This window comes from Muscardinus avellanarius, assembly GCF_963383645.1.
Source record: "Muscardinus avellanarius genome assembly, chromosome: 4".
In the NCBI taxonomy this organism is placed as follows: Eukaryota; Metazoa; Chordata; class Mammalia; order Rodentia; family Gliridae; genus Muscardinus; species Muscardinus avellanarius.
Genome location: NC_137789.1, coordinates 69990700 through 70012196, shown reverse-complemented (window position 1 = coordinate 70012196; position 21497 = coordinate 69990700). Strand labels below are relative to the sequence as shown.

General features: G+C 37.1%; 1 protein-coding gene across 5 annotated transcripts in view; it reads right to left on the bottom strand.

Annotated features, from left to right (window-relative positions):
- Positions 1-21497, bottom strand: part of ARFGEF1 (ARF guanine nucleotide exchange factor 1) — a gene marked incomplete at both ends in the record, with an annotated part of 145610 nt that overhangs the window by 15439 nt on the left and 108674 nt on the right. For 3 of the 5 annotated variants that reach the window (XM_080694651.1, XM_080694654.1, XM_080694652.1), the window contains 6 exons: positions 7074-7146; positions 9145-9283; positions 9366-9501; positions 10362-10491; positions 18327-18457; positions 21080-21240. In XM_080694651.1, coding sequence (XP_080550777.1) covers positions 7074-7146; positions 9145-9283; positions 9366-9501; positions 10362-10491; positions 18327-18457; positions 21080-21240 — 770 coding nt within the window. The remainder of the gene's footprint in view (positions 1-7073; positions 7147-9144; positions 9284-9365; positions 9502-10361; positions 10492-18326; positions 18458-21079; positions 21241-21497) is intronic. The other 2 variants (XM_080694653.1, XM_080694655.1) reach the window with 1 other exon arrangement.

Below are 21497 nucleotides of genomic sequence, written 5' to 3'. Positions count from 1 at the left end.
CCGCACAATTGACCATTGCCAAACCAGGGAACCAGCCAAGGTGTCCATCAACAGATGAATGGATTATAAAACTATGGGATATGTACACAATAAAATTTTACTCAGCCATAAAGAAGAACAATATTATGTCATTTGCAGGGAAATGGATGGAACTGGAGAACATTATGCTAAGTGAGATTAGTCACAAAAAGTAAAACATTGATGCCGGCCTCACGGCCGAGGACGCAGCAACAGCGCCATATTGCCGATGGCAGCAGCGAACTCACTGGACGGCACCAGACCAATGCACTCAAGAGCCCACCAGGTTCAAGAGAGGAGCGGCGGACAGCGAGACGAGGTGAGCGGATGCAGATCAACTGGGCGGAATTCGGCAGATTTTTTGGCGCAGGGAGCATCTAAAGCTCCCAGGGACTAGGCTCAGCACACCCTGAAGGGACTCAGAGTGAAGCTCAAAAATAGAGAATACACCAGCTTCACAGCCGAGGGCGTGGCAGTGGTACTATAAAGCCACAGGCGGCAGCAGCAGTGAATTCACCGAGTCCACTACAGCTCCATCAATGCACTCAACAACAGTGAGTCAAATTGCAGCCCCTAGAGGAGAAAACCCAGTACTGCACTCCCAGGGACTTGACACAGTGGGGGAGTGGCGGTAGCAGAGATATCACACCAGAGTCACTACTCCCTGCAGGAGAATGCCCAACGTGGCACCCCCCATGGTCTAAGCAGCCTCGATTGACTCCCTGGGCCTGAGACTGCGATGCAACCCAGTAGAGAAGTAGTAGTGACTGAGATACCACAGACTCGAGATCCAGAGCACCTTAAGTGAACTCGTAGTGACGCAGGGAAGAACCCAGAGAAGGCACAAACTTCCGAAATCATGGGAAAGAGGAATAACAATGGAGCAATGAATGTCCACAACCCCACAACATCATAACCTGATAAAACAGAAATTCAGAGATTTCTAGAACATCAAATCAGGAAAATAACTATAGAAATAACAGAGGTGTTTCGAAAAGAATTCAGAGAGTGCCAAAAAGAGATAAAGGATGCAATCAATAAAGGCCTCAATTCAAAGTATAAACAACTGATTAGACCACATGGAAAATAGAATCTCACTCCTAGAAGATGATCACTCAAAAAATGAACGCATAGTTTCTAATATAGAAAAAAAATTACGACAGCAGGAATCTGACATTGAAGAAATATGGGCCCATTTTAAGAGAATTAATCTAAGAATAATTGGAATAGAGGAGGGAAGAGAAGGTGAAACCAAAGGGATCAACAATCTCTTCAAGAAAGTAATAGCAGAAAATTTTCCAAACATAAAGCAAGAGGTCGATACATAGGTCCAGGAAACTTATAGAACTCCCTTTAGACAGGATCAGAGAAGAGAATCCCCATGCCACATAAATGTCAAAATGACCAATGTGGAAGCCAAGCAGAGAATCTTAAAGGCAAAAAAAAAAACAAAGGGCCAAGTGACATTCAGAGGCAAACCAATTAGAATCACTCCAGACTTCCCAAACCAAGTCATGAGAGCCAGAAGGGCTTGGAGTAACATACCAAACTCTGAAAGAAAACAACTTCCAGACAAAAATTTCCTACCCAGCAAAACTATCTATCAGATTAGATGGAGAAATAAGAAGCTTCCATGACAAACAGAAACTGAAGGAATTTATGTCTTCAAAACCAGCACTAGAGAAAATACTCAAAGAGATTAACTACAAAGAAGAAATAGGTAACACACACCAGAACCAGAGAAACAAGATTTTCCATCCAACAGACAACTAAAATTGGTTATCTTTGGAGATTCATTATTTATGTTAGTCTTTTACCTATTTCTAAATTGTATTGTTTGCTTTTATTGTTGCTAATTTTTAGGATTTCTATTTGGAATATTAATGTACCTTCAGATATAGTATTTGGAAATATTTTATCCCATTCTATCAGTAACTTTTAACTCTGTTTACATTGTCTTTGGATATACAATAATTTTTTAATTTTTTAGGGAGTTTGTTTACCCTTCTGTTGCCTGTGCCATTGAAATCATATCCAAGTGCACCAATAAAATATTAAAAAAAAACCCCAAAATACAAATGTTGTGAGGTTTAATGACCCAGATTTTTCTTCTAAAAGTTTATAGCCTTAAGATTTACATTTAGGTCTTTTATCTATTTTGAGTTAATATTTGTATATGGGGTTAGATAAGGGTCCAATTTTATTCTTTTTCATGTAATTATTATTTTTCAACAATATTTAGTTAAAAGATTATTATTTCTTCCACCAAATGTTCGTGGAAACCTTGTCAAAAATAACTTGACAATATATGGAAGAATTTATCTCTAGGCTTTTAATTAACTCCAATGGTTTATATATCTGCCTTTGTAACAGTACTACACTGTTTCAATTATTGTAGCTTTATAAGGTTTGAAATCAGAAAATACACATCTTCTAGCTTTGTTCTTTTTTGAGACTGTTTGGGTATCTAGAGTTCACATTCCATATTAGGATAGTTTTTTCTGAAAAATAAATAAGTAAATGTATGATAGTTTTGCCTAAAGAAAAAAAAAGAAGAAAAAAATATTCTCTGGTAAGAAAGAAAGCAAAAAGTAATATTGAAATGTTATCTTTAAGTCATCAAAAGCTTGGTGTCAGACAAATGAAACTGTTATGTGAGATTATCATTGTTAATTTTGGGTAAATTGCTATAATACTAGATGTCAACCACTAAACCAAGCATGGGAAGGAAGGATGGGGAGGAAATGGGATGAGGATCAGGTAGGGGCTAATTGGGCGATGTGTGCATGTATGTCTACAAAAGTTTTTTTTTTTTTTTTATCCCATTTCAATGTATGAACACAGTGCACCAATAAAATATTTTAAAAAAACCAAAAAATACAAAAAGTAAAACATTGAAAGCTCTACTATGTGGAAGCTAAGGAGAAAAAGGGTCATAGGAGGAACTCTAGATGAAAACAGAGGAACACATAAGGCAACCTAAGTGAGGGGGATAGAAGGGGAAAAAAGGGAAATTCCCTAATGTACATGATGTACACTCATAAACATATCAAAGTGAATCAGTAAGCCAAACATGAGAAGGAGGAAGGATGGAGGGCATGGAGTAGAAACCGGGGAAGGGCTAACTAAGCGATATCTACATGTATGCCTCTACTATTTTGTACACCATTAAAATGTATGACTATAATGCACTAATAAAAAAACAAAAAATTGCTGGGTGTAGTGGTGCATGCTTGTTATCCCAGTGCTTGTGAGGCTGAGACAGGAGAATCGCACAGGTTCAAAGCTAGCCTCAGCTACTTAGTGAGGCTCTCAGGAACTTAGTGAGACCCTGGTTCCAAATAAAGCATAAAATCGGTCAGGGAGTATAGCCTGGAGGTAGAAAAGCCCCTGGGTTCCACTCCCAATACCACCTAAATAAATAAATAAGTTAATAAATAAATAAATAAATGCTTTTAGCAGTACAAAATTACATCCTTTAAAGAAATGTTGATTATTTCAAAATAACTATAAAAATATTCATTTTTATCTTACAAATTTTAATATTCTTATTTTAAAGAAGACATTAATCAGATCATATAAATTAAAAATGTACTGTCCTGTTAGACATGGTAGCACATGCCTATAATTCCAGTACTTGGGAGGCTGAGAGAGGATGATAGTCTAAGCAATATAGTGAAACGCTTAGAATCCTAGCAAGACTCCATTTCAAAACAACAACAAAAAAAATTTAAAAAATTTTAAAAAGGTCTGGGGGTATAGCTCAGAGGTAGAATGTTCCTGGGTTCAATACTCAGTACTATTATTACCATTACCACCGCCACCACCACCAAAATAAATAAATAAATAAATAAATAAATAAATAAATAAATAAATAAATAGCAAGGGAGAGAAAAAAGAAGTATTGTTGTACTAAAGATAATGGTAGCTGTATTGCTTTCTCAATTTTTTTTGAAAACCAATATAAATGAGAAAAATACTTTTGGTAGTCTATGCCTTTTAAGTAATTTATTTTTTGGTACTGGGGATTAAACCCAGAGGGCATTTTACCTCCAAGTACACTCCTAGACCTACTTTTAAAAAATTCATTATTTAGAAAAAGGGTCTCATTAAGTTGCAGAGGGCCTCAATAAGTAGCTGAGGCTGACTGTGAACCTGCAATCTTCCTGTCTCAGCCTCCCCAGTACTGGGATTATAGGCGTGGGCCACCATACCTGGCTAGTCTTTCTACCTCTGGGCTATATTCCTAGACCAATTTTATATTTTATTTGGAAACAGGGTCTCACTAAGTTGCTGAGAGCCTCACTAAGTAGCTGAGGCTGGCTTCGAATCTGTGCAATCCTCCTGTCTCAGCCTCCCAAGCGCAGAGATTACAAGCGTGCGCCACCACGTCTGGCTAGTCTTTGCCTTTTTAGAACAGTTCTGTATCAGAACTAGTATGCTCACATTTCTCCTTTAAAAGAAAAAAACTGTATAGTGGAGAAAAGGGAGCCCTTATAAAATTAACTTCTATATACTGATGGGGAGATATGGCCTCGATGTTTCAAAGTCATGTGAGATGCAATATTCCTGTAACCCCAGTACTTGGGAGGCTGAGATAGAAGGAATGCAGGTTCAAGGGCAGCCTCATTAACTTAGTGAGACCCTGTTTACAAGTAAAAAATAAAAAGGGCGTGGGGTGTAGCTCAGAGATCAAAGGTCCTTAGGTTGAATTTCTAGTACTAAAACCAAAATTCTACAACAAACAAATATAAGAAATCTCCAGAAAGGATTTTGAGGGGTTTTTCCTTCTTCCTCGGCCCTTGCTTTGCACTTGAGGAGTACTTTTAAGTTAAAGGTTAAAAAAATGCCTTATAACTGTAAAACACACACACACACACACACACACACACACACACACATATGCGCACGCGCGCTCACGATACAAGAATATAGAGTAAAATAAAGTACTAGACCTTTTTTTATACTTCCCAACTCCAGCTCTAGTATGTGTTTATTTCGTATTATATGTACTTAAGAAGAAGGAAAAACCCCTCAAAATCCTTTCTGGAGATTTCTTATATTTGTTTGTTGTAGAATTAAAAACATTGGGAACAAATCTGGTGAGAAGGCATTGCTTTGCTATCTATGGACTCCCTTTAAAATTCAAGGACACTACTGGGAAAAACAGTAGAAATTTCATTAAGGCCCATAATTTAAATAGCAGTATTATTTCAGTGATGACTTCCAAACTCCTAATTATATTGTGGTTATAAAAAATATCATTTTCCCCCTCAAGGAAATAAATGCTAAATTTTTTTTAAGGATTAAGGTATATGATATTTTCAAATTACTTTCAAAGAAATCAGAAAACTGGGACGAGGGAGTGAGATAAAAAGGGCATGATAAAAGCAAATGAAATAAAGTGAAGAAACTTGGTGTAGTGGTTAGTTTTATGAACTTGGTTAGGACACAGTAGTAATGTCCTATATACTTAAGTCAAGAGACTAATAATTAATTCAACTAAACACTAATCCACGTGTTGCTATGAAGGTGTTTTTTTTTTTTTTTTTTTTGTGGTACTGAAGTTCCTGGAAGCCCTTCTACCTCTGGGCTATACTCCCAGACCTATTTTTATTTTTGGAAACAGGGTCTCTTAAGACAGCACGCTGGCTTCGAACCTGCGTGATCCTCCTGTCTCCGCCTCCCAAGTGTGGGGATTACAAGTGTGCGCCACCACGCCCAGCCTGAAGGTGTTTTATAGATGTGTTTAATATCCATAGTCAGTTGATTTAAGTAAAGATTTTCTCAGCAATCTAGGAGAACTTCATTTGAGAGTTAAACAGATTTTGTTAAAGAAGAAATCATGCCTGTGAACTTCAGCTCCAGTTCCTGCCAGCTTGCAACACATGAGGAGAGAGCCATGTTCAGAGAGAGGCAGAGATTGGAGTGATGTGTGAACAAGTTAAGAAACTCCAAGAATGCCAGATGACTCCTGATTTTGGACCTTTGGCCATCAAGTGTGGTAATTTACTATGGCAGTCCTAGGAAACTAATGCACTGTGTGAAGGGTTTGCTGAAATTCCTTAAATTAGTTTTGCCAATTTTTCTGTAAAATGAAATTTTATCAACATAAAAAATTTAAATAAAATGTGATTCAATGATATCGTCAGATTAGCCGATGTAATCTAGTACCTCCCATTTATCATCTTTTTTGTTTTTTTTGGCAGTACTGGGGATGGGACCCAGGGGCACTGAATCTCCGAGCTACACCCCCAGCCCTATTTTTTAGTCCTTTTATTTTTGAAACAGCATCACACTGAGTTGTGAAGTGCCTCACTAAGTAGCTGAGGCTGTCCTGGAACTGCTATCCTCCAGTCTCCGCCTCCTGAATGCTGGGATTACAAGCATGTACCACCACGCCTGGCCCCCATTCATAATCTTTTAAATTTTACTTTATGTCCTATATAATTTAAAACAATTAAAATAATCTTAAACATCCTCCCATTGCACTTACAGAGCTAAACTGTAGTTATCTTTGAAGTTCATCACCAGAAAATGTAAACTGAGAATTATGGACAACAAATACATATCTTATTTTTAAAAGAGTTGGACGCACTCTAACAGTTTGAATGTTTGTGTCTCCATAAAATATATGTTGAAATTTAATCCCCAATGAATAGTATTAAGAGGTGGAGTCTAAAGAAAGTGATTGGGCCATGAGGAAACCTAACTTCATGGAGAGAATTAGAGCCTTATTAAAAGAGTGGGGGACTAACTAGGCCCTTTCTTGTTCCTCTGCCTTCTGAACTTCTGCCATCTGAGGATCAAACAACACAAGTTCCATCCTGGAAGCAGAGGTCAGCCCTCACCTGACACCAAACTGAGTGGCACCTTGATCTTGGACTTCTGAGCCTCTAGAACTGTGAGAAAATATTTTTCAATTATTTATAAATTACTTAGACTCAGGTATTTTGTTCCAGTAGTAGAACTAACTAGGATATTCAAGTATAAGAATGTGACCCATGGTAAAATTACCTATCATAAATAACTATAAGTATGCTTGATTTACTTACCAATTGTTTTTCACTCACAGGAGATGGAGGGAGGGGAGCAGTTTCTCCAGAAGTAGGACGCCAGGTTAGAAGCCTTTAAAATAATGAAATCACACCAATCAGGAAAGATATGGCACATGCCATGGCTAACATATTTTAAAGTGGGCACAAAAAAGTCACAATACAATACTGAAAACATATTCTACCCTTGACTGTACTAAATGCAACATCTATTAAAAAAGTTTAAATACTTCTAGGAAATAGTTAAGTAGACTTTGATATAATTAGGAAAAGTATCTGGTTACTGGTTTAATAATAAAATCAGTATTTTCCAAAGATTTTTTAAAAAGTTTGAAACTCTTCAAAAGAATTCATAGAATTAAAATTGAAGAAATAAAAAAATTTAAAGAACTCTTCGGATCCTATTTTTTAATGCATATAAACAAATAAATAACACTTAACCCAAAGAGAAATTACCTTGCCATCCTTGATTAAATGCTTGGAAAAGAGGAAAAGAGCTGGGTGTGGTGACACATGCTTATAATCCCAGCACTTGGAAGGCTGAAAAGAAGGATTGTGGTTTGCAGACAGCCTCAGCTACTTAGTGAGGCCCTTTCCATCCTCAGTACCACACACACACACAAAGCTTGGTACAGAAAGATTAAGGAGCAAGCCCTTATTCTTGAGACACAAAAGTTCCAGAGGAATGAAATCGACAGATGGCAAACAGACCATTTCAGTTCAATATGGTATGTGCTATAATACAGATACTTTCTTTTAAGAGATTATTAGATGATATTTAAAGTCATCTATATAATCCTTAGTGTGTAACTTAATAAACAGATACAATTCTTAAGATTGTATAGCCCACTTGCTTTTTGTAAAGATCTCAAAGGGACAACTCGAATATAAGAATTTATGATTGTGCCCATAGGTATTCTACCTCAGAATATACCCCCCACTCTTTTTTTTTTTTTTTTTTTTTTTTGGTGATACTAAGGATAAAAACCAGAGGTATACACCTGAGACCCTACTTTTTACTTTGAAACAGAGTCTCACTGAGTTGTGGAGGGTTTCACGAGATTGTTGAGGCTGCAACCCTACTGTCTGAGCCTCCCAAGTACTGGGATTACAGGCATGTGCCACTGTGCCTGGCTGTATGTGACCTTTGATGCATGATCACAGATAAACTCTGACAGACATGTATCATTTGTTAGTTACTCACATTGCTCCAACAAAAAAGTGTACCAAAAGAATAAAAAAATATATAATAGTTGGAAATAGGCCGAAGAGGTTACTGTGTTTTTTTAGTGTAGTGCTACCTAGAGACTGCTTTTCTAGGGGTGTTTTTTTTTTGTTTGCCTTTCTATTTACTATTCATCATGATATTTACAAGGTGATTACAAGAGTGTAAACATTTAATTCCTGTCAACAAAATTTATGAAGCTTAAAAATATTGACTGATATTTAATGAGTTTCATCTATGGTTTTACACCCATAAACATCCATGTGTCTATTTAATAAGACATTTCAAGAAAGAATCTATCTCTAGATTTTAAAACTGTAGATATAACTTAAGACTACGTATAAACTAGAGAGCACCAGGGATGAGCAGGACAGTAAGTTCTGTCTTATAAATAATCTAGTTGCTATCAGAATCATTCAGCCAAATTATTTCCAAACTCATCCCTTACAGGAAGATGACAATTTATTGTACTCTATCATACTTACAGATTTTCCTTATTAAATCTACAGTAACTGAAACATGTTGAGGAGGCTTTCTTTTCCCCTTCATTTTAAAACTACCACTTAGTCTAATATGTACAAATATTATATAAATTTGTTGAGTCATTTCATTGTGACCCAAATTTTGGATAATCAGACTAAATATTCTGTTTTACAAAAAATTTAATTCATGTATGTGTTATAGTTCATAGGAGTTTGATTTGTAATAAATCTGAATCCATGTAACGCTGAGCATGCTTATAAAATATTCTACTTTGTAAATCACTAATCAGTGTCAAGCTTTTAATCTTTGCTATTAAACTTATTCACTATACAAATATAAAGGTAAAGTTGCATAAATTCTTACGCATGTGGGATTGTGGTTTTGAAGATATCCAGTGTGCAATTACAAGTTTTATCCCAAATTTCTAGGGTAAATTTTTCACCATTCAGAATAACAACATTTTCTAAGCAGTTTGTACCAGACCGTGCTAACTGCTCATTGTCTAGAAAAGAAAAGAACAATTCATGTATATATAACCAAGATTACATGTAACATGTTATGTCACAATGCTGGTAGAGACCTACCTTGCTGTACACACCAGTATAACTGGGCGAAAATATCATCCAAAAGTACGTCACTGAGCACTTCTAAATACTGAGTGAAAACATCACAGATTGCGTAAAGTGCATGATTGCAAGTTGTTGTCATCCATTCAGCTTTCTGGGGAAAAAAAGTCATTAGAGTCACACCATTCATTTACTAATAAAAATAAAAGAGAAATGTGTTTGTATATTTAAAATATAGGACTATCAATGTTCCCTTTCAAAAAACTCTGCTTCCTCTAAAACACTGTACTCACCTCAATTTAATATCTATTTGTATATATGAAATAGCTTAGCTATTTTATGCAGTATAACCTTATGACTTTTGGAGGAATGCACATGAATAATAACCTGGCCTTGCTTTAAAGTATGACAGAAAAAGAAAATAAAGGAGAAAAATAGTTTATCATATTGGGGTTAGCACAGACTTGAAGAAAAAACAAATGACTTTCTTTCCTGAAGTACGGATACTTCAAAACACCATATAAAGTAAGAGGGTTTATAAAAAACAAATACAAGTAATTTCACTGTTTTCAAACATTGAAAGGATACTGCATTATGTTTGCATTTAATAACGCTATAAAGAATAAAATGGGAAAATGGGAAACTATTTTCCATGGCCTAAAATAGATACTATACATTGTAATAAAACAATTTTCACTTTGTGTTCCTTACCCAATGCAGAATAGGAATTCACTACAGAATACTAAAGAAAGTTACTGGTATTTTATAGTTGGGACAATATAAAAATGTGAAAAAGAAACTGACAAAAATAAGAGAAAACCCATTTCATTAATTCATTTCTATTCACAAATAGTGTTCTTGTTTATAAAGATACACTCATATTTCATATGGCATAAAGTTTTCTACGCATTCTTTTCTGTTCAATATGTTTAATATGAAATACTAAGATGTACTGAGTGAAGAAATTAACCTTTTAGCTTAATGGTGCTAAATGAAAATTTTGTGTTCCCTTACCTCTGTCTGCTGTTCTGGCAATTTCATATTGTCAAAAATCCTGAAAACAATTCTAAATAAATCTTGCCACCAATGTTTTTCGTAAGTGTGGCCATATGTTTTCATTATTTCAAACATTACTGTTAAACCCCTAAAATGATAAAAGATAATTAGGAAACCTGAAATACACAAAAATCATCTCCTTCCCAAGATAGTTGTTATAGTTCACAAAAATACTAAAACCACAAAACTGAATACTGGCCTTAAACACATGATACTGGGTTTTAAGAAATTTAAGTTGTAACACAAAAGGTTTTTTTAGAATACATCACCATAGGAAAAAAATTTTAAAGGCCTTGGACTTATATTGGTTTCTTTACTTTTCTCTATTCACACCATTCCATCACTTTAAAAAATTATAAATGAAATTGCAGACTGAAAAAGATCATTTGAGTAAATATTAATTTTTGGATTAGAGCCACAAAAAAGTGCATCTACAGTAGTCTAAGAGCAAAAACTAGTGGACAAATCTTTTTCAAGCAGCTATGGATATTTTTGGCAACCAATATAAACCGTGTTTATGCACTATAAACAAAAAGATTTATTAGATAAAGGCATAAGCTTCACGAAGGCAGTGGTCTGTATCGGCTTAGTTTCCTGTTATATGCTAGGCCTAAGAGTAAGTGCTCATCACCTAAAGGCAAGTAGTAAGTACTTGTTGAACAGACTCTTTAATATCACACTGACTAGCTTTTAAGTGTTAAAATTGAAACTCAAAGTTACTGCCCTAATTCCTTATTTTCTTGAAATAAAATGTTTATGTAACCATTAAAAGTTTGATTTTTTTCTCAGTATGTATTTTTTTCTTAAAAAAATATATGCATCCTAGGCCGGGTGTGGTGGCGCACGCTTGTAATCCCCGCGCTTGGGAGGCAGAGACAGGAGGATCACGCAGGTTCGAAGCCAGCCGCACTGGCGTAAGAGACCCTGTTTCAAAAATATAAAATAGGTCTGGGAGTGTAGCCCGGAGGTAGAAGGGCTTCCAGGAACACCAGTAGCACCAATATATATATATACTTTTATTAGCTGGGCGGGGTGGCGCATGCTTGTAACCCCCATGCTTGGGAGGTGGAGACAGGAGGGTCGCGCTGGCTTAAAAGGCACTGTTTCCAAATGAAAATATATAAAATAGGTCTGGGAGTTTAGCCTGGACGTAGAAAGGGTTCCAGGAAACCCCGTACCACCAAAAAAAAAAAAAAAAAAAAAAAGGCTTTTATTTCCAGAAGTCTGATGGGCAGCTAGAACAATACTTTTATTGAAAGGTTCCATAAAGATGGGTACAGGCTAGCTTACTTGCAGCTATGCTACCACAGGCCTCACATGTGTCTGACATGTTGTAGGCTCTCAACAAATATTTGTTTATGTGTATGTGTTAAGTATATTCAGTCCTATAGAAGATTTACAACAGTATCTGAGCCTTAAGTCAAATAATCTGTAAGATGAGCAGTGGTAGACACCGTGGTAAAGAAACTTCTGGGGAAGAAACAATCTTCCACAGGAGATCCCTGTCAAAGTTCTGCTACTAAATGCTAGATCCAGTCTCCTACACTAGAACAAGGCTTACTCTTCCTCCATCTGTTGAGCTTGAAGTCCATGAGTCCATTCTATCTTGTTCCAAGTAACTGTGTGCTACTTCCTATGACTATGACTGAAGGTGGGGAGATATGAGCAATCCTGGGTTATTTTTTCTAGACTCCAAAACACAGAAATCAAGTTTCCAAGGAGTTTACTGCTGAAGATATCTTTTTGAAAAATAATACTTAAGTAGTTGGTGCAAGGAAAAAGAATATTAGGATTCTTTAAGTAACCCTAAACTTAAAAACTTTGGGGAAAATCAAATGACAATGCACTACAAGTTCTTGGTAATTATGTATATATAATTAGTGTAATATAAATATAGTGTAATATAAATAACAAGTGTAATATAAATAACAGCCCATAAGAACCCTGGGGTCTAGTAGAAAATCAAAGGCCATCACTAAAACAACTTCATTGCTGATTTCCCTCTTTTTTTTTTTTTTTTTTTTGGTACTGAGGATGGAACCCAGAGGCATCATGCCTCCGATCAACACCCCCAGTCATGGTTTTTTTTTTATTCTTTTTATTTTTTGAAACGGGATCTCAATGATTTGTGAAGGGTCTTGCTAAGTAGCTGAGGCTGTCTGCGAACTGCGATCCCCTGATCTCAGCATCCCGAATGCTGGGATTACAAGTGTGTGCCACCATGCCCAGCTCTAATTTCCTTATTATACTAATTAGAGCGAATACATTCCCTTTTCCTTAACTAGAATTCATCTATAATCTGAACACAAGATAGGTGAGAAGCAAGGTATCCTGGCCCCATGTAAGCACAGGCTAAGAAAGCAGAGAGGTGCTCTGTCAAAAAGACTTTAACAAATAATTAAGGATAAGGATAGAGTACTAAATTTGCATGACTTGTTAGTCATGGTATGTTAGTTGCTCTATCTAGTGAGGTAGCTAAATATTTGAGTTGAAGGCCATTTTGAATTTTAAGAAATTCCTCACACGTCTACTGCTAAACAATCCACTGTAGATAAATACAAAATAAAATGTTTTATAATGTTCTTATTGCTGAGGTTTATGAAAAATTGCTATGGTCTCAATTCTGTTTTGGATTATTTAGCTATTCTGTAAGAACACCTGTTATAATGAATATTGCTCTAAAAACAGGATGTTTCTTAAGCTACAATTAAAATTTAACCTTGGTGGGTATGTCTTTGACATGGGAAAAGAAGAAATTCATTCTTTCATTAACTATCATTCATTTTGGTACAATTTTGTATTTACTTTATAATTTAAAATATTTTTTGATAAAGCTATGTATGCAAAAATCATTCTTCCTAAAGAGTACAAAATACCTAGAAGGGCTGGGCGTGGTGGCGTACGCTTGTAATCCCGGCGTTTGGGAGGCAGAGACAGGAGGATTGCGCAGGTTCGAAGCCAGCTGCGCTGGCTTAAGAGACACTGTTTCCAAAAAAATATAAGCCTGGGAGTGTAGCCTGGAGGTAGAAGGGTTTCCAGGAACCCCAGTACCACAAAAAACAAACAAACAAACAAACAACCTAAAAGGGATTTCATTAACATAAAATTGAATTCATGATGAACTTCAGTATTTTTGACACATATTAGGACACACCAAGTTGGCCATTTCAATTTGGCAATCAAAAGTACAGGGTGAGACTTCCAGGAAGATGGCGATTGAGAAAAGCAGAGCTTAAGAGCCCCGCTGACAACCAATCTGCATTACCACAAAATCAGCGCCTTTCATAGCCAGAAAACACCATCACCAGAGAAACAAAAAAATCACCAGGCTCCAGAGAGGAGGGGGACTCAGAACGAAACTCAGAGCCACAGAGGAGATACGCCGGCCTCACACCTGGGGACGCGGCAGCAGCGCTTTACTGCCGGCGGCAGCGGCGAATTCACTGGACGGCACCAGACCAATGCACTCTACAGCCCATCAGGCTCCAGAGAGAAGTGGCGAACAGTAAGCTGAGGGACTCAGAGCGGAGCTCAAAACCAGAGAAGAAATACACCAGCCTCACGGCCGAGGGCGTGGCAGCAGCGCCATATTGCCACTGGCGGCAGCAGCAGCGAATTCACCCAGTCCACTACAGCTCCACCTGCGTACTCAACAACAGTGAGTCAAATTGCGGGCCCCAGAGGAGAAATCCCAGTACTGACTCCAAGAGACTTGACCCAGTGAGGGAGTGGCGGTGGCAGAGATATCACACCATAGGAGAACGCCCAACCTGGCACCCCCCATGGTCTAAAGCAGCCTCTATTGACTCCCTGGGTCTGAGATTCTGCGATACAACCCAGTAAAGGAGTAGTGGGGACTGAGATACCACAGACTCGAGATCCAGAGCACCTTAAGTGAAGTCATAGTGACCCAAGGAAAGAACCCAGAGAAGGCACAAACTTCCGAAATCGTGGAAAAGAGGAATAACAATGGAGCAATGAATGCCCACAACCCCACAACATCAGAACCTGATAAAAAAGAAATTCAGAGATTTCTAGAACATCAAATCAGGAAAATAACTGCAGAAATAATAGAGGTCTTTCGAAAAGAATTCAGAGAGAGAGAGCCAAAAAGAGATAAAGGATGCAATTAATGAAGTAAAGGCCTCAATTCAAAGTACAAACAACCGATTAGAACACATGGAGAATAGAATCTCACTCTTAGAAGATAAGCAATCCAAAAATGAACGCATGGTTTCCAATCTAGAAAAAAATATAGGACAGCAGGAATCTGACATTGAAGAAATATGGGCCCATTTTAAGAGAGCTAACCTAAGAATAACTGGAATAGAGGTGGGAAAAGAAGGTGAAACCAAAGGGATCAACAATCTCTTAAAGGAATTATTAGCAGAAAAATTTCCAAACATAGAGCAAGAGGTCAATACAAAGGTCCAGGAAACTTATAGAACTCCCTTTAGACAGGATCAGAGAAGAGGATCCCCACGCCACATAATTGTCAAAATGACCAATGTGGAAGCCAAGCAGAGAATCTTAAAGGCAACAAAAACAAAGGGCCAAGTGGCATTCAGAGGCAAACCAATTAGAATCACTCCAGACTTCCCAAACCAAGTCATGAGAGCCAGAAGGGCTTGGAGTAACATATTCCAAACTCTGAAAGAAAACAACTTCCAGCCAAAAATTTTCTACCCAGCAAAACTTTCTATCAAATTAGATGGGGAAATAAGAAGCTTCCACAACAAACAGAAACTGAAGGAATTTGTCTTTAAAACCAGCGCTAGAGAAAATACTCAAAAAGATTAACAACAAAGAAGAAATAGGTAACACACACCAGAACCAGAGAAACAAGACTTTCCATCCAACAGACAACTAAGATTAGTTATCTGTGGAGATTCATTATTTATGTTAGTCTTTTACCTATCTCTAAATTGTATTGTTTGCTTTTATTGTTGTTAATTTTTAGGATTTCTAGTAGAATATTAATATACCTTCAGATGTAGCATTTGGAAATATTTTATCCCATTCTATCAGTAACTTTTAACTCTGTTTACATTGTCTTTGGATATACAATATTTTTTAATTTTTTAGGGAGTTTGTATACTCTTCTGTTGCCTGTGCCATTGAAATTATATCCAAGAAATCACTGCCAATTTCAATGTTGTGAGGTTTTATGACCCAGATTTTCTTCTAAAAGTTTATAGTCTTAAGATTTATATTTAGGTCTGTTATCTATTTTGAGTTAATATTTGTATATGAGATTAGGTAAGGGTCCAATTTTATTCTTTTTCATGTAATTATTTTTCAACAATATTTAGTTAAAAGATTATTATTTCCTCCACCAAATGTTCGTGGAAACCTTGTCAAAAATAACTTGACAATATATGGAAGAATTTAGCTCTAGGCTTTTATTTAACTCCAATGGTTTATATATCTGCCTTTAGAACAGTACTACACTGTTTCAATTATTGTAGCTTTAAATGGTTTGAAATCAGAAAATATATATCTTCTAGCTTTGTTCTTTTTTGAGATCATTTTGGGTATCTAGAGTTCATATTCCATATTAGGATAGATTTTTTTTTCTGAAAAATAAATATATAAATAAATGATAGTTTCACCTAAAAAAAAAAAGAAAAAAATATTCTCTGGTAAGAAAGAAAGCAAAAAGAAATATTGAAATGTTATCTTTAAGTTATCCAAAGCTTGGTATCAGACAAATGAAACTGTTATGTGAGATTATCATTGTTAATTTTGGATAAATTGCTATAATACTAGATGTCAACCATAAGCCAAGCATGGGAAGGAGGGATGGGGAGGGAATGGGGTGGGGATCGGGTGGGGGCTGACTGGGCAATGTGTGCATGTATGTCTACAAAAGTTTTTTTTGTATCCCACTATGATGTATGAATACAGTGCACCAATAAAAAATAAAAAAAAAAAGTACAGGGTGAAAAAAAAAAACTGTATTTATGTGACATAGAAAAGATATATTGAACACTTACTCAGTTACATAATATCATAATAGCTCAGTTACATAATATCATAATAGTTCCTTTATAAACTGGCTATATATGGTCTTAAAGATCTTTTATTATGAATACCTTTTTCAAGGGGTTCTATTTGAATAATATTATTCAGATAATAATAATATTATATGAAATTATGTTAGTGGCCAGACCTAAATAGTTCTTAATCTAAAATATACCAAGTAAGCCGGGTGTGGTGGCGCACACTTGTAATCCCAGCGCTTGGGAGGCTGAGACAGGAGGATTGCATAAGTTCGAAGCCAGCAACTTAGTGAGACCCTGTTTCCAAATAAAGTATAAAATAGGTCTCGGAGTGTAGCCCGGAGGTAGAAAGCTGCTGGGTTCTACGCCTATTACCACCAAAAAATAAAATAAAATAAAATACACCAAGTAAAATCTCAGGGTAGTTTTGATTTGCATCTTTGTGATTGCCAATGATGTTGAGCACCATTTCATGCATTTATTGGCCATTTGAATTTCTACCCCAACTAGAATGCAACCATTCAAAACACAAACAACAACAAATGCTGGCGTGGATATGGAGAAGTGGGAACTCTAAAACATTGTAATTGGGACTGCAAATTAGCGCAACCACTTTGGAAAACAGAAGGGCAGATCCTCAGAAGAATGAGAACAAATTTACCATTCAATTCAACAATACCACTTCTGGGTATCTACCCAAAAGAAAGCAAACCAAACTACCAAACTAATGCATGTGTATCTATGTTCATAGCTGCACAATTCACCATAGCCAAACTATGGAACCAGCCAAGATGCCCATCAATAGATGGATTAAAACTGTGGGAAATGTACAGAATGGAATTTTACTCAACCATAAAAAGCCCCACAATTGTAGCATTTATAGGGAAATGGATGGAACTGGAGGATATTATGCTAAGCAAGGTTAGTCAGTTGCAAAAAGTAAGAAATCAGATGCTTTCCCTAATATGTGAAAGCTAAGGTGAAATGGGTCATTGGAGAAGCTCCAGGTTAAAAAGGAGATCCTATAGAGGAGAAAATAAGGCATCCTAACCGTGGGGATGGGAGGGGGGAAGAAGGAAACTCTTTAAAGCACACGATGTAACTTATTCACATCAGAGTCAAACAATAAGCCAGGCATGGGAAGGAGGGATGGGAAAGGCGTGTGGTGGGGACTTGGTGGGGGCTGGCTGGGTGATGTGTGCATTTATGTCTACACAAGTTTTTTATCCCATTATGATGTAAAAATACAATGTACCAATAAAAATAAATAAAACTATACCAAGTATATGCATTTAAAAATTCTTTGGCTGGGCGTGGTGGCAGATGCTTGTAATTCCTGTGCTTGGGAGGCTGAGACAGGAGGATCGCACAGGTTCAAAGCCAGCCTCAGCTACTTAGTGAGGCTCTCAGCAACTTAGTGAGACCCTGTTTCCAAATAAAATATAAAATAGGTCTGGGAGTATAGCCAAGAGGTAGAAAACCTCTGAGTTCCACCCCCCCGTACCACAAAAACAAACAAACAAACAAACAAAAACTTCGATCATTTACTATGAAATAAATTTTGCCACTAATCTCCTATGCCACTAACAGAAAACAAATCTATTTTTTTTTTCTTTTTTTGCACTAGGGAGGAACCCAGAGGCATTCTACCTCCAAGCTATACGCCTAGCCTGATTTTATTTCCTATTTGGAAAGAGGGTCTCATTAGGTTGCTGAAAGCCTCACTAAGTTGCTGAGGCTGGCTAGGAACCTGTGATCCTCCTGTATCAGTCTCCCAAATACTAGAATTACAAGTGTGTAACACCATGCCTGGCTAGGAAACAAATTCATGAAGATAGAAACTATGAACATGCCTTCATATAAGAAAGGTTAAAATCAAAATAAACCCTTTAAAACTTGAATTTCAAATACTGATTGTTACCTGGTTCTTACATCTAATTTGCATCTATTGATGATACAGGATAACTCAAAGAGAATTGGGAACCATCCTCTCACCCATACCCTGTCTTCAGGTGCCACATTCATATCATCACTTGTATATTCCTTGAAAGCCTTTAAAAAAGAAAGGAAGGATTATTAAAGGCAAAAAAAAAAAAACAAAAAACAAACATACATTCAAAAACATAAAAACCCTGCCAGAATGTCACCCTAGACCTCACAGACACAAGGCAGGTAGGGCTTCGTTGCTGAAGAATCTCTGGGGTGTGGCTTTGGGAATTTCATATGGTTCCTCCTCTCTGCTTTCTCACTGGCTCCAGCTTCTGTGATGTGAGACCAGAGCCTGTTTGCTCTCGCTCACTACTTCCCATATATACCCTGAGCTCCGTTAAGACTTCACCTATCCTAACATGGACTGAACTCTTGAAATCTCCAGAACTATGAGCAAATAAATCTCCTTCCTCTAAGTTGTTGTCAGGTTTTTTGAGCCACAGCAATGAGAATGCTGACTGAAACCTCTATATATTCAGTGTAAGATAAAATCTTAAATGCTTCATCAATCAAAAGGGGGTGTTAATAATTTGTAAAAACATGGAGATTAGAACTGTCTACAAAGAGCACTGAATTAGAATCCAAAAACTGAAGCTGGAATATTGCTTGTAGCCCCAGTACTTGGGAAACTGATATAGGAAGATTTCAGGTTCATGGCCTCAGGTACTTAGTGAGGCCCTTTGCAACTTAGTGAGATCCTGTTTCAAAATAAAGAATAAAGCTAGTCATGGTGGCACACACTTGTAATCCCAGCGCTTGGGAGGCTGAGACAGGAGGATAGCACAGGTTCGAAGCCAGCCTCAACTACTGAGTGAGGCTCTGAGCAACTTAGTGAGACCCTGTTTTCAAATAAAGTATAAAATAGGTCTGGTAGTATAGCATGGAGGTAAAAAGCCCCTGGGTTCTACCTCCTAAAACACACACACACACACACACACACACACACACACACACACACACACACACATGAATAAAATAGGGCTGGGGTAGTAGCTTGGAGGTAGAATGCCCCTGAGTTCAATCCTCAGTACTGGAAAAAAAAAAATCCAAAAATTGAATTTACCTTTAACTGTTACCATGTCTCTTCATTATTAGCCAGGCAATTCAAGTTTCCATTTTTATCATTTAATTACTTATAGTACAGCCAGGTGTGGTGACACATGCTTGTAATCCCAGCATTTGGGAGGCTGAGACAGGAGGATCCAGGTTCGTGGACAGTCTCAGCTACTTAGTGAGGCCCTCTATAACTCAGTGAGACCCTGTTTCAAAATAAAGAATTAAAGCCGGGCGTGGTGACGCATGCTTGTAATCTCCGCACTTGGGAGACGGAGACAGGAGGATCATGCAGGTTTGAAGCCAGCTGTGCTGGCTTAAGAGACCCTGTTTCCAAATAAAAATATACAATAGGTCTGGGAGTGTAGCCCGGAGGTAGAAGGGTTCCACCCTTAGTACCACCAAAATAATAAATAAATAAATAAATAATTTAAAAAACAGGGCTGGGAGTGTAGCTTAGAGGTAGAATACCACTGGGTTCCATCCCCAATACTACAATAAATAAATACATAAATAGTGATAATACCACATAGCTACACTAACCACACTGAGAAGGTGTAAAGGTCCAATGTGTTGATATATATAAAAAGTACAAAGTACTCCATAGGTCCATACTCCATAGGTATTAGTGCATGGTAAAATCTTATTACTGAATCTATATGATGGATCAGTTTTCCTTATGATACTTACAAAAAGAGATTCAGATATGCAAGTTAAAACTAGTAGCCAGATTATCAAGTCAACCTCTGTGTGTGTGTGTAGTACTGGGGACAGAACCCAGGGGCATTCTACCTCCAAGCTACACATCCAGCTCTATTTTTTATTCTTTATTTTGAAACAGGGTCTCAAGGAAATGCAAAGGGCCTCACTAAGTAGCTGAGGCTGTGGGCAAATCACAATCCTCCTGTCAGCCGCCCAAATGCTGGGATTACAAGAGTGTGCCACCATATCTGGCTTCAATTCAACCTTTTACTTCAGAGATTAAGCCTATATTCATCCATAGTGAGTCAACATCAGTGCTGCAGAACACAGGCAGACAATCAGCACTACAAGGAACAATTAAAAACACAAGTGGGGCCGGGCGTGGTGGCGCACGCTTGTAATCCCGCGCTTGGGAGGCTGAGACAGGAGGACCGCGCTGGTTCAAAGCCATCCCTGCTGGTTTAGGAGACCCTGTTTCCAAATTTTAAAAAAAGTATAAAAAATAGGTCTAGGAGTATAGCCCAGGTTAGAAGGGTTTCTAGGAACTCCAGAACCACCAAAAACAAAAACAAACAAACCACAAGTGGGGTTCAAGTCCTAGCTTTCTTTTAATAGTACTGCTACTATGGCATATTTCTAACTCCTCTGTGCCTGTTTCCTTGTCTATCTAGAGGTATCATACCATCTGTCCCATAGAGTTGTTATGAAGATTAAACAAGTAAATACATGTAAAATTCTAAAAAAATAAAATACCTGACACCTTCAATTACAGTAATAATCACTAACCAGCATAGCCCAGAATCAAGCTCAGACTGTATTGGGTTTACTGAAAAATAAGTATCTTCGTATACCCTAAATTCCCAAACAAATATAGATTTCAAATTAGAAATAAGTACTTAGAAATATTTTGTTTACTAAATAACGTTATACCTGAGGTCTATCAGACACATATTTTGCACAATGGCGAATAAGTCGAATTGCTTCCATACTTGTATCTGGGAAAGCTGCATTGCATGCAAATTCAGACAGACACTTTACTGCATCTTGGAAAGAGTCAATGGTGGCTGGAAAGTGTTTTTCAAATACAAGGGCTAAAACAAAGGAAAATATATATCAAAATGACTATAATTTTTCCATTATTCTTAATTGTACCCAACATATGTCAACCTCCAGATGTGACGCATACATCTTACAGTTTGTTAAGAGATTGATATCCAATAAATATGGGGTTCAAGTATGTCTCTACCACTGATTTGCCTGTCCTGAATAGTGAAGTAAATAAAACATGTCGGCTTTTTTTTACACTATCAACACAGCACCTAATAAAGTGACAGGCACACAGTAGAAT